This window comes from Glandiceps talaboti, chromosome 12 (assembly GCF_964340395.1).
Source record: "Glandiceps talaboti chromosome 12, keGlaTala1.1, whole genome shotgun sequence".
Lineage (NCBI taxonomy): Eukaryota > Metazoa > Hemichordata > Enteropneusta > Spengelidae > Glandiceps > Glandiceps talaboti.
The window spans coordinates 13649619-13663070 of NC_135560.1; the positions used below are offsets into that span (position 1 = coordinate 13649619).

The 13452-nt window shown below is 34.9% G+C and overlaps 1 protein-coding gene across 1 annotated transcript in view; it reads right to left on the reverse strand.

Moving 5' to 3' along the window:
- Positions 1–11528, reverse strand: part of LOC144443443 (G-protein coupled receptor 54-like) — a 42265-nt gene extending 30737 nt beyond the window's left edge. Inside the window, exon 1 of the mRNA XM_078132920.1 lies at positions 10999–11528. Within this exon, the coding sequence (XP_077989046.1) occupies positions 10999–11466 (468 nt within the window). The 5' untranslated portion in view covers positions 11467–11528. The remainder of the gene's footprint in view (positions 1–10998) is intronic.
- Between the last annotated feature and the right edge of the window lie 1924 nt (positions 11529–13452).

The following is a 13452-nucleotide window of genomic DNA, read 5'->3' on the forward strand; positions in this document are numbered from 1 at the left end:
AGATTAGGAGACAAGACAGAACCACAAAACAGTAGCAAACACTAATGACTCCGAAGTCAATACGTCAGTGACGGATCAAATATTTGATGTTTTCCTCACAGCTGTGATTTATCGAAATAATGTGGTTATTAACGTACGTACACCCAGTTTTGTTTTTCGAATCAATCATTCCAGCGAGATGATTTCCCAAGAGTCTTCTTTAAACACGAAATCACTTGTAAAATTTTGAATTGATTCTTCCCTCTCCTTTATCAATTTGTATTACCTTGTATAGGATATAAACTATTACTATTAACGCTAAGAGGTTTCTTTCGGCTTAAGCCTAAAAAAACTGTCGTTTCATTGCTATGCATTATCACTAAAAGGGATAAATACTTGCTGTGTGTGTGTGTGTGTGTGTCGAGTCAAGCGAACGTGATTTATCTCTTCCAACGACCTTTGTAGGTTTTAGTTTATTTTCTACCGCTGTGTAAGCTACACGGGTGTATTTAAGCAGATCTAAAACGTATCCTCCACTATGGTTATAAAAGTTGCCGCCAGAAATGTTTTCCCGAACCTTTACATTCTACTAAAGGTTGCTTTTAGGTATGAATTATGCAGAAAGGATTCATCATATCCGTTTTAGCGTGACCTTTCTCAACCAATCAGACTTCAGTCAGCTTTCCCTATGAATATAAATATACACAGAAATCGTTGCGTGTAGCCAGTTCAAGAGTTTTTGCTATGAAAATATCAAATGGAGCGCATGATAGAAATGTCTCATTTCTATCGATATTGTTCAATGATATTGGAAATAATAGATGCATGCAGTACAATACAAACGTGCATAAACATTTTAAGAAAATTCGTAGCCTTAAGGAAATTTCAAAGATACATGTATTCAAAAAAAATCTCCACTTACCTATGAATGTGTTATACATACGTCTATGGTTAGCTACCGCTTATGGCCACCTACATCTATACATCTTATGCTATATTGATTATTTCATTATTCACCTTCCGCCAACTGCCAGCGGAAACAGAAACTACAATCGATGACCACATTGGAAATAAGTGTTTCAAAAATAATTTTATGTCTTATCCTCGGTGAATTTTTATATCTTGTATTTTAATATGTACTTGTATAAATTTTTACCTAATAAATTGATACCAATATGTCAGCAGTAAATGCTATTGGAAATTTCTTTAACAAACAATAATGTTGGATTTTAATAATGTTGGTTTTTATATGGCGCTTTCCCACCCAGACAAACAAACAAACATGAACTCTAGGTGTGGGGTTATAGTTGACAATGCAAAGGGAAACTGTCTATGTTAACGTTGTTAGAGGAAATATGACAGACCACGCTATATTATTCTTGGATCGCAGTGCAGAAAATAAAATAAATGACTGACTTGACTTGCGTTTTCTATGCAAATGATCTGTGGCAATGTTGTTTATTCTTCGATGTCATTCTAAGGCTAATGAGAATACTCTAGTCGTCTTGACACTTATCCAATTGGAATATTAATGATTTTAGGCCTGTTCTAGATTCATTTTGAAGATTATGTTCTGGTCGTTCGAAGTATGTTTTGTGTGTTTCCGATACCGAAATATTTGCCAAAGAAACAAGATGAGGTGTAAAAAGCATGGGTACACGAAATCCGTTTGCACAATGCAAAATTGACATCCTTACAATAGAATGCCAATATCACCAATTATGTAAATAATTTAGTAACCCCTATTGATTGGAATACTCATATCTCGTGACATGGACAATTTGAACCAAGTATCAAGATGTAACCTTTGTCGAATCATGAATTAATTAGAAGCATAATAAATTATGCAAAGACTTCTTGATGATATTGATGCTGTGCGTCGTAAAGACGTATATATATGTCTGAGAACAGTTTTATCTTGCTTCATGCTTGGCTAAATAACATAGAGTAATAAATAGAATAAAATGTAAATGAATCATAAATAAATATATAAATACAAATTAATAATGAAAGTACAAGTCACATCATGCCCACATTTGATTTTAATAGTCGTTTTTTTATTGATTGATAATCCATTTTATGCAAATTAGTTTGATTAATATGCAAGCCACACGCACCAAACTTATTGATAACGCATGCTTAAAATAAAAATGGGCCTACCCAATTACAAAAACAAGCGGTCTTGATGCCTTACACGCTGCTTCATTATTTGTGAATAGCCTATGTTGATACAGATGTACGTGATTCATTATTAAACATTACCCAGTAAGTGGTAACATTGAGAAATGTATCTCTCGTACAGTTGGCCGTCAATGTAGGCATTTGTTTGTTTGCTTGTTACCTGTGTTTCAGATTTATTAAGGAGATGTACTACAAAATGAGACTTTTTTGAAAGTCTTGTCAATTTCATGAAATTTGGCATACACGATCTTTGATACATGAATCTTCAAAAAACGATATAAAAAATAGGGGTCGCCGTGTCACGTTTCCATGGAAACATGACCAAACTTGGGGCCTTAAATGTGTTGAAAGATTCCAAACGTGCTATGTAAGGAAGTAATCGACAAGAAATTTAATGCAAAGGGTATATTACAAATCCCCCCCCTTCAAGGTCAAGGAATGCACTACGTTCATTATGAATGATAATATTTGTTAAATTAAGGAAAGAAGCATCATTTCGACACACTTGAAAATTCAAAGGCCAGGTTCAAACAAACAATTTGATAACTTTCAAATATTTGTTTTAACCAAAACTTCTCCATCTTCCCCTGGATAGAGCATTTAAATATCATTTTAAACTCAGAACAGTGTGCGTTAAACGATTTTCACTTTAAGATACGGTCTGGAACTCTTTAGAAAACAAATTGTGTTCATGTCAAGCTTTGGGATGTGGGCAGGACTTAACCATTTATCATGATACTGTAGATGGTAGAATATGATGAATCAGTTATCTTACAGGAGAGAAATACTAAAATATGTTAATTTTGAGGGTTGTTACATACAAGTATTGATATTTCTTTAAGGATCGTTCATTATAATCTACGAATTCAATAATGGAATTTGTCAAAATCACTTGGAATCTTTGAAAGGTATGACGAACTTGTGTTTTTACTGGAAGACATAAAATTAAGAAGAACATTAACAGGCAGAAATATATTTAGATTTAAATACAACAGAACTGAAATTGACACTAGTATGATGTATATCAGAACATTATAGGTAGTGACGACCAACATACCAAGATGGGGGCTAGCCAATTCAACCAAGTAAATATCACAGATCAATTGCTGATAGTGATCAAGATATGAAGGGAAAATTACACCAAGTGGGACAAAAAATGGCGTGGGTGTCAAATTCGCTGTAGAAGTTTGAACATGTAGTGGTATTTTGGCTTATGCGTGGGTTTAAATGGACAATACGATGCCAATTGTTATCGCGCATGGTCACAGGGAACTAATTTCATTTTTATTGATTCGCTTTTCAGAGTGAAAGATGACTTACTGAAGAATGAATAACTTTGCAGTCATTGTTGGATAGCACACGTAAATACAGAAAGCACGGAGTACGTACTCAATACAATGGGGCATCAGATAATGTTTGTTTTTATCGATCTAACGTATGGAATTCGCTATAAAATAATAGGAAAGTACCTCATAAAATTCCGCGTATCAGATAAAAGATGCCAATTATATTATACTCCCACTCCTCAAACTTTATGGCACTTGTAAGCATATACACATGTAACAAGGGGTGTTTGAACTCTCAATGCTCGGGAACTGCGTTAGCGGTAATTCTTTGTATCATACCTACGTACTTGCCTTGATACATGTCAATTCATCTACTACCTAAATGGAACCTACTCACGTTTTATTATTAAAAGACAAGCAATGCAAAACATACGGTAAAGACATACATTTTATCAAACCTTCCATGTAATTCGCTACATCGTTACGTTTGGAAATAAGGAACTATAAATGATGGTATATTGCTAATGGGTACTGCATTCATCAAATACATTGTTAGGGAGAAGACGGGAGTTAGCTACCTTTTTAGCAACGGCCAGAAATTAAAATAATGACAGGACGTCTAAATAGACTGAACCCATGAACTGCTTATCAAACATGGTTCTTGTTTTGTCTTTCTGTGGCAGTAATGGGATGATCATAACTGCAGTCCCTAATGGAATTTTAATGTCGACCTTTTACACTGTCTTATTAGCAGTATTTTACTTAAAAATCATACGTTTACGTCGGCTAAATGACTTTCGTTGATAAAATGCAACTCTGCGGTACTCAAGCCACCCGAAATATTCAACGCTGACATTTTCAATCAAAATGTCGTGTCCCCCGTGATGAAATTATGTTGGGTAGACCGTAATTACAAGGCTTAATGGTTTCATTTGAAGTATTACCCTGCGCTCAGTCAATTAACACCATATCTATGCCGTGATTAGATTGCATAATGGGTCGTTATAGTTAAATTGTCCACGCTTACATTTTCATCATTCATGGCATTCCCTTTCCAGTAAGTCTGCTGACAACATTTCTTTGATTGAATCAATTTCGATCACGTAACCAATCCGATTTGAGTAACTAGCTTGGCCATGTTGATGGCGGGATAATTGGTGGACGATTTTAAACGAAACAGTCCATATTACAATAAATACAATAAGTCCTTTGAGAACAAATCTTATAATGCCACGGGATATTACTACGGTTATTATACCCTTTCGTCAAACACACCTACGTCATACAAACGGATTGTATATCAGTAACCAGGTATAAATTATACAACTATTCTGATGTCATCTTACGCAAAAGAACTAAACTCTGGATGAAAAATATGAAGAAAAAAAAGATGGGGGGGGGGGGGTCATGAGAATCACAAGATGGGAAAGCCACGCGCAAAATGGGAAATTCATAATATTTGTATGTAAAACCTCCTACCCTACGAATCGATTCCATAGTTATTTAACAGTATGATAACAGCATTATCTGCTGTGCAATTATATAAAAGAAATGATGATAAATCACGACCTGAGGATTATGGTTGACTTGCTTGGCTATATACTTAGTAAGCTTAACTTATCTAAACTGTTGACATGTTATTCAATTGGAGGAAAGCCATCTTTCATAAGTGGCGTAAATTTAAGCTTATGGTAACATTATTATCAGTACCTGGAGCCTAATTAGTTTGAAACACTTTTGACATATTAAAACTGGCTATGGCAAAGTATTCAATATGTCATCTAATATCCATTAGGAACACTCATATCGCCTGGAAAACTCTATTAAGAAATCAACGGGTTCCTATTTATATCTAGAGAGGGTTATAAGTACACCTCCTCATATGTGCTTTAATAGATTGGAGTAGAGAGGGTTTGTCTTGGGTCAGTGATTATAAGTCACTGTAAGCCTTGCCACTGTGGCACTCATCCTCTTATTCTGAGTCTCACAATTGGCCTATATTCTTAATTTTCTTGGAACAAACTCATATCACTAACATCTTTCTTTCTTACTACCATCGCGTGTACATCCCATTTGTGAACGTCAAAGTGAAGACGCGATAGACAATTACATGGAAACAAGATTGGTGAGATAATTCAAGCGTTGCACGAGGGTCATGGTTTAATCTCCATATGTTTTACATGGCCAGTCCTTTTGTAGTGTTGCTTTTCAATTACATCGATCCAGATCTAATAACAAGGAAACCTCAAAGCCGATTACCTTGTAACAACCTAGCATATCAAAGAGCATTTCGTAATCGACAAGAACGGAGAAAATGTTTCCGTCAATCCAAGATTATGTTTTTGTAGGCTTCACGACAATTTAGTCTAATAGCCTTGCCATTAATGACAAAATTAGACAACGGGAACACAGTTAAGCATATATCATACCATGTGAAAATAGTATCTACTCAGTCCTTTCTGTAGCTTGTTCTTGTAGTAGGGTCATATGTTTTGCGCAAACTATGACAAAGTATTCTAATAAATAATCGAGAAGTTCAGAGGTTTAACAAAAATCTTTCAAGATGACGTTTATGGCAACACGATTGCTAAATTACTGCAATGACTAGTCACACGAAAAACCTTAACTTCATTATCATATATGTTTATTACTCAAACTATGTTTGTCAGTGAATCATGCGTACTATACTTTGGCGCCAAACGATACATTGGCAGACGACAAACTCAATGCGCATGTCTAACGTGGCGTCTCTAGCGCTAAACCTTGCATGGAATCGTGATCATGCTGAAGACTGACAAAAAATGGGGAACAAAGGGACATAATATTCATAGAGTGCTAAGATAAGAGAGAAAGCTTTGTGTTAAAGCTGATGTTTAGTCTTGATTTCTCAGCAATACATTTTTCATCCACGTTCACCTCATTCTTATCGCTATGCCTATGGAAAGCTTATAGCTGGAAACGTTTTGTTAGGGACAATAACTTATTCGTAATATCGTATATCGTGAACAGTATTGCATCACGTTGTTTTGAATCTGTGTACATGACAAATCAAATCGAATACATTTTTGGGTCCGCACCACAAAATGAGCGCCCTTAACGGCGAGCATGAGTTCAACCTGTTTCTGTCCTGCTTACGGATAATATCGACTAATGATTAAAATGTACAATATCTAACTATTGATATTTTAGCAATGTTCAGTGAATATGTTGTGGCTTTCTGATCGAAAAGTGATACTCCAATTCAACTAGTAAAGTTTTAATATGATGATAGATTTAAAACCGAGCTTTCGCTCAAGATTTAAACGTACCAAGCTACACAATATACAGATAATATTGACCACTGATTAACAGATACAGTGTCTTTTTATAAGTCATTAACAAATTTTTAGTAAATGTATCTTTGGTTATTTGATAAACAACCTCCCAGTGGCGCGGTTAGTGCAGGTTTAATTTAAAACAAGCCATACTGAAAATTTACATATACTAAAAAGTTTCGATCGGTAAAATTTTTGGTTTAACCTGTAGTCTACTCCTTTGTGTATATAACTTATCTCTCCCAATTCTGGACAAATTGTGCTATTGGTGAATATAGTTGCACCGATTTTTCCTAACCCTTGAAAACTGATTCCCTAGCTCAAATTATCCAATACTCTAATGCCTTCCAGTCTACCTACTGGGTCCTGGTGTTTGTTGCTTATTAAACTCATGGCAAACTGCATTTTGGTTTCAAAGTTTAACCTCTTCACCGTATCATCTCTAACTGGATACATCGTTCTCTGTTCCCATGGGCAAATGATAAATTCACATTAATTGATTTGCTTACGGTTTATGTCATACCCAGTGAATAGCAATTTATTCTCCTAACGATCTGATTCGTTATATAACATGACGAATACAACGTTTTTTGTGGTTTATTATTATTTGGGACAAAGTCCTGATGGCATCGGTACCTTGCATGGCTGCATACAAGGGTAAACACTATTTAAGTCCGATTCTATAAATCCTTTCATTGGACAAACATCGTGTATAACTTAGTTTATCACAGTTGGTTAATGGGGTTGTGGGTGAATGACTTTCACAAGTATCTCAGTCACAGGCAAAGTTAACTAAGACTTCCACAAGGATCTCATTACGAAAGTGTTCACCACAATTTACAACTCATTGCTTTAAAAGCAATCGTCTTAAACCTTTGCGTTGACTTTAAACGACCTAATTATTCATAAATATAGTATGGAATGAGACGAGAATGGATATTTGATATAGATTTTTAAACGAAAAAATGTAAAACAAATACGCCAAAAAACGACAACACATACTAAGTTCGTGACTATAACTCAAAAAATAGCAGAATGTTAAAGTGTGTGAAAAATCTGTTTACAAATCACTTCCTGTACGTACAATAACAAACGTTTTATAATGTTTGTGTAGGTTTACAATTGATTGACCTACAAACACAGACTTTGTCTATGTTTCATATTTTTGTTCAAGTTGGAAACTTGTTAAAGTTGTTTTATAAATACAGCATCCAAATTATATAAACCATTTGACATCCATATGGTCACATTATGAAGCATTTGACAATTATTTGTACTTGCCATAGTTGTGAATTTACAGATTCTGTTAAGGTGTTTGGGTGCATAAACTCTTTGTGTCTTCTAGTTCAAATAGAGCAAAGCAAATATGTCATTTAACATTACCATGTGTCAAATGGCAAGGTTTGGCACACATCTAGCTTACACGCATTGAAGAGAAAATCGCAGCGCAAATCGGCGTTACTTTAGGAATCAAGAGACCGACGCTTTTTACTCTACTTTGTCACACTCTTCTATACCCCAGACTCCATTGTACTTAAATGTGCAATTTACATGCATTGACATTGATGGGATTCGTGCTACACGAAGTAAAATAAGTCATGCAATTAGGTTTCGAGAAAGAAACATTTTTACTTTATTCTTAACTCTTAATTAGTTCACTTAGACATTGCAGCCAGAGTAAAATACTGAATGACGTTTTTAGTAAAAAACAGCAACTTTTTAGTTGTGTTATTTTGGAGTTTAAAACCGCTAAGGGTTGACGGAAACAGGTCTTGCTCTGCGTACTAATATAACAATACAAAACATTAAAGTAAATTGAAAGACTGTTATCGGATCAATTGTGATTGGTTTAAATCCTATAGGACAGTCTCCCTGTCTGTTTTTATATTAAGAATTATTTCAACTAACAGAGCTTTACCCCAATTTGCATTTTGTCTTTTTAATGGAGGGATTACACAGTGAAATTCACATTTACACTTTGGAATGCTATCTCTTTTCCAATTTATATATTGTGTTTCTTGTGCTGGGTGTTTCTCTCTGAAATTCGATTAGATTTGAAAATTTATCTGTATATTTTAGTTTTTGGTAACATTTCAAAACCCGAAGACCATGTTTCGCTCAGTGGACAGACTTGATCGGTAAATAGAATTTGCGATACTTCAAAATGTAACGTTCAACAAGAACTAATGTTTTATCGTCTAAATCAGCGTTACGTGTTTTCAAACGCCATGGAGTTTTGAGTTTAAAAACGCTATAGCTCAATACATTTTTATTCGAAAATAAATATACAAATATACGTCATCGTCATTACTTATGTGAACCATGCAAATTCTATGTCACCATGTTTTAATTTTATTTCCTGGCAGTCTTTCCATATAAATTATATCGTATGCGCTCGGAAAATGCTTAAACTTTTGCTGCTGCTACTTTGTTCAAGAAAACTCAAAAAGCTTTTTTTCAGTTTAAATCATATCAATGAAGAAATCATATCAGAGGGTCACGCTGCTAATTTTTGAGATAGCTGTCAGTCAAATTCATATCAAAATTAAGCCTGTTTAGAATTCAATATGGCCGCTGGAAACTGTGTTAACTTTTGGGAAAATGAAGATTGCCGATTCTCTTGAATATAAGACTGAGAACCGCCCAAAGTTGTTTTATTATTTCAAAAGAACCAGGAAAACTCTGTTATATGAAAGTTTGGAGATGTTTAAAGTACTTTGATGTTCAGCAAAGGAGCAACTGAGTAGATTTATATTTTGCCTAGAAAATTCCTTTAATTTCCTATTACTAGCACTGTTGTGGCGACAATCACCACTTGAACCGATTAAACGTAACAACCGGAAAAGACAGCAACAACTACTATTTCCGTAATTTTTCAGTCGCCATCTGTGTTGCTTTGCATTATGGGTGATTGCCATATAGTTAATACATTATCATCACCACATCAAACATTTGTCGGCTTGATAACTTAATAAGTATGCTCCATTATTTCAGAATGATTTTAAATGTAATGTGATGACAAAAATATGTAAAACTAAAATGAACTAAAATAAAAATTAATGTGTCTTGTCATTCATTCAATCAAACTACATGATGATCGATACTTAAACTATATTGATAGTAGTATCCGACAGAAATTAAATTTTATCTTTTGTCATTTCATGAATTGTATAACAACTTGCTATTTTTATTTTAACAGTGTCTGTGAGAAAATAATTCAGTGTACGAACTATGTATATACATAATATGGTCTCCACATTGCTTAAAGCTGTATCCACTCGCACTAGCCTAAGTTATTCAGGTATACGGCCATCAACCGCTATAATATTTCACAAGTACGTCATACATTTAGTGAATTACATAAGATGAACATTTAGAGAGATTTATGACGGTACAAATTTAAAATATGTATCCTTATAAAGAAAAATGTTTTATCTCCCGATTGTAGCTAATCATGGCAGATAGTCGATTTTCCGGTACCAAGATGCATTACTCCAGAGAATGTCGCTTATGTCGTTACATTTAGTCTCTTTTGTCTTTATCACATTTGAAATAACATTTTCAGAAATGATGGAAAGACATGTTGACCTCTTTAATTATGGATGATTTTATAGAACAAAGACTAAACGCCATCAGTGACAGAGCGGTGTTTTAAGGGTAAACCCAGGGTACGGTCATCGGACAACCCCCCCCCCCCTCGAGTAGCGCGTGCAAACCCCTCAGCACATACACAATACATGACATTGTATGGAGAGACGCGCAATGCATCTTGGAACCGGCAACAGGTCTATTACCCTTTCTTTTAGCATGAACGGCTATGCTATTGAATTTCACGACATGATAGCCTGTCATCCAAAGCTTTATTGAACATGGGGACAATGAAACCTTTAGGTGTATAATTTATGATATGTAGTTATATGGTGCCGAGGACACGTCAGTTGTACATCTATCATACCACATATACATTGTACACTTTGTGATTGACAATAAAAAATTATCTTAGTGTACATCGAGTGCGTGAAGGACGTATATTCAAATTGTCAAGAATATATTCAATAAATCACATAAAACTACAATATGATGGATTTTCCTTCTCAATTTCCGGCAAGAAACTTTTCTATGGTCATTTGTGTGTGACTACATCTTTATATTTGAAGAATATAGTGATATATGTGTAAAATAACGACCTGGTACAACTACAGGAGAGGAATTGAGAAAATACACTAGAATATACTTACATACTGCATATAGCCGATAAATCGACACATAAAATCTCCCAGGATCCAGGACTCGATACCATAAAGCGCAGCTGTCGATGTGGTACAAATAACTAAAAATACTATATCAGCCAATGCTAAGTTAGCAATGTAGTAGTTTGTCACCGTCTGCATCTCTCTGTGCTTGAAAATAATGTACAGCACTGTGGAGTTACCACTGACACCGATCAATATGATGGCTGCGAAAAATATGGGAACAAGGACTCCTTCGATTCCGACATCAGATCCCGGTCTTTCAGGTGAATACTTATCTCCGTCGGTTGCGTTGGTAGTCACATTGGAATGTGTCATATTTATGGTTGACAATACACCGTCACCCACAGAAGGGTCCCAAGTATTGTGAAACATTGAAGTTACAACTTCTTGTCCGAGCGAACTCATGGTAAATCCCGTGTTGTTAAACGGTGAATAGTTAGTGGTTATCGTCATTTTTCATCTATGAAGAGTTCATCATACAGAGAAAAAACTCTCGACCATTAATTATCAGTGTAACAGCTGGATGTTTGCAACATATTCAGCCTGTAAATAGAGTTAAAATGAAATGCGTTAGCGGTAAAGATCAGAGCCAACATATATTAATATAGCAACTGACAATGCATAATCTTGAATGATTTCGGCACTGTGTTCATCCCCAATGTGCTGAAATCAATGCGATGTTCTATTACTATTTGTTTAGATTATATTATGTGATCACATATGAACCATATGTACAAGTGAGTATAGTTATACCCAACACTAAACACTAACACTCGACCAAAATTAAATCCCATAATGTAATGTTACCACGTTCCTATTACATTTTGACATCGTTATTGTGATGGTGTGAATCAAACATGCCACGGCATCACGCAAAGAACACAGCTTGAAACACTTATGCTTTCAAATGCAATATTTGATCCATCAATCCGATGGTAATTCGCTAAACTTACAACGAAAGCGTTGAAATGAAATACATAAAACACATGGTCAAACTACCAGACTAGGCAATTAACTGCAACGAACGCAGGCTAATAAAACGAGATATGTAACACATTCACTAGCTTCCTTCTTTATGTGAAATTAAGTACACTTTGTCACCGATACAACATTACTGTATAGTTAATGAAAAGGAAAGAAACAAAGCACAGAGATGAAATACCATCATATGACACCAATTTGCTATAGCAACTTCCGCGAATATATGATATATAACACCAGATGTAAGCTAAATGCCGAATGCCTCCCGTAAGGGCAAAACCATACAGTTTTGTCCCTACACACATTGTTGTAGTGCACAATTCTGAGCTATAGCTATCATATGTGATGTACACTTAATTGGAAAATTACTTATATGAAACAAAGTGAAATTTGAAGCTTGCATACATTTCTGAAAATCATTATTTATGCAAATGAGTCCTTAAAACTACAAGCTGTATTATCAAACTTGACATGACACCCTGCATTTTATCATCAATGTGTGTACCAAATTATATTGAATTTGAAGTGTGTGTTCTTAAGATATAGCCTAATAACTGAAGACCATTAATTATGCAAATAGATTATGTTTACCAAAACCTAATCAGTTCTGGCCATTACCCGAATGAACATATTCACCAAATTTTGTTTCGTTTTTGGGAAAATGATGGCACAGACAGACAGACAGACAGACAGACAGACAGACAGACAGACAGAGACACACAGACTTTTCATCCCTACATTATAAGCTTCCCTTACGGAAGGTAACAAATGGTGCGTTCATAGTATTTAAAGTATCTTGGAGTCATTATCAATCAATTAAGCATAATTTTTTATATTTCATAATTCTGTGACTCTATGGTACCAACGGAGGGATTTGAAAAGATTGCATGTCATCAATACTAATGGTATAATGACAGCGTACTCTGTTATACTAATTACTATGATAACATGTCTGATATTTGCATAAGTATATGTTGCCTATTAAAGTACAGGATATTATTGAGACGTTAACTCATTATTTCTGTCTACAAACAATGGAGAATCGCTAAATTCAAAAAGCACGACAACTCAAAATGATTTATTTGTGATGGCTTGGTCAGCTCCCGCCTGGCTGATTCTGAATTTTCTTTAGACCTCGTACATACTAATGCACCTTGAGGTTTCAAACCATGCTATCTGTAACAATTAGATGACATCTTACTGTTGTGTGTTCTTTCGCTTGGGATTCAATGAACTAGCATTCCTTTATAAAACATCTGAATTGCTCACGTAATTATTAAAATTTCTCACATGACCGTTACAACTTAATTGTAAGTTTACATTCACATGCACGGCTGGTGTAACAATTAACATTATATAAATTGTGCAATTGTAAAACTGCTGTATACCATTGTGCACAATCAACCTGTGATGGAGCAGTGAGAACTTCTCATGTTTAATCTATGAATGCTATCGACG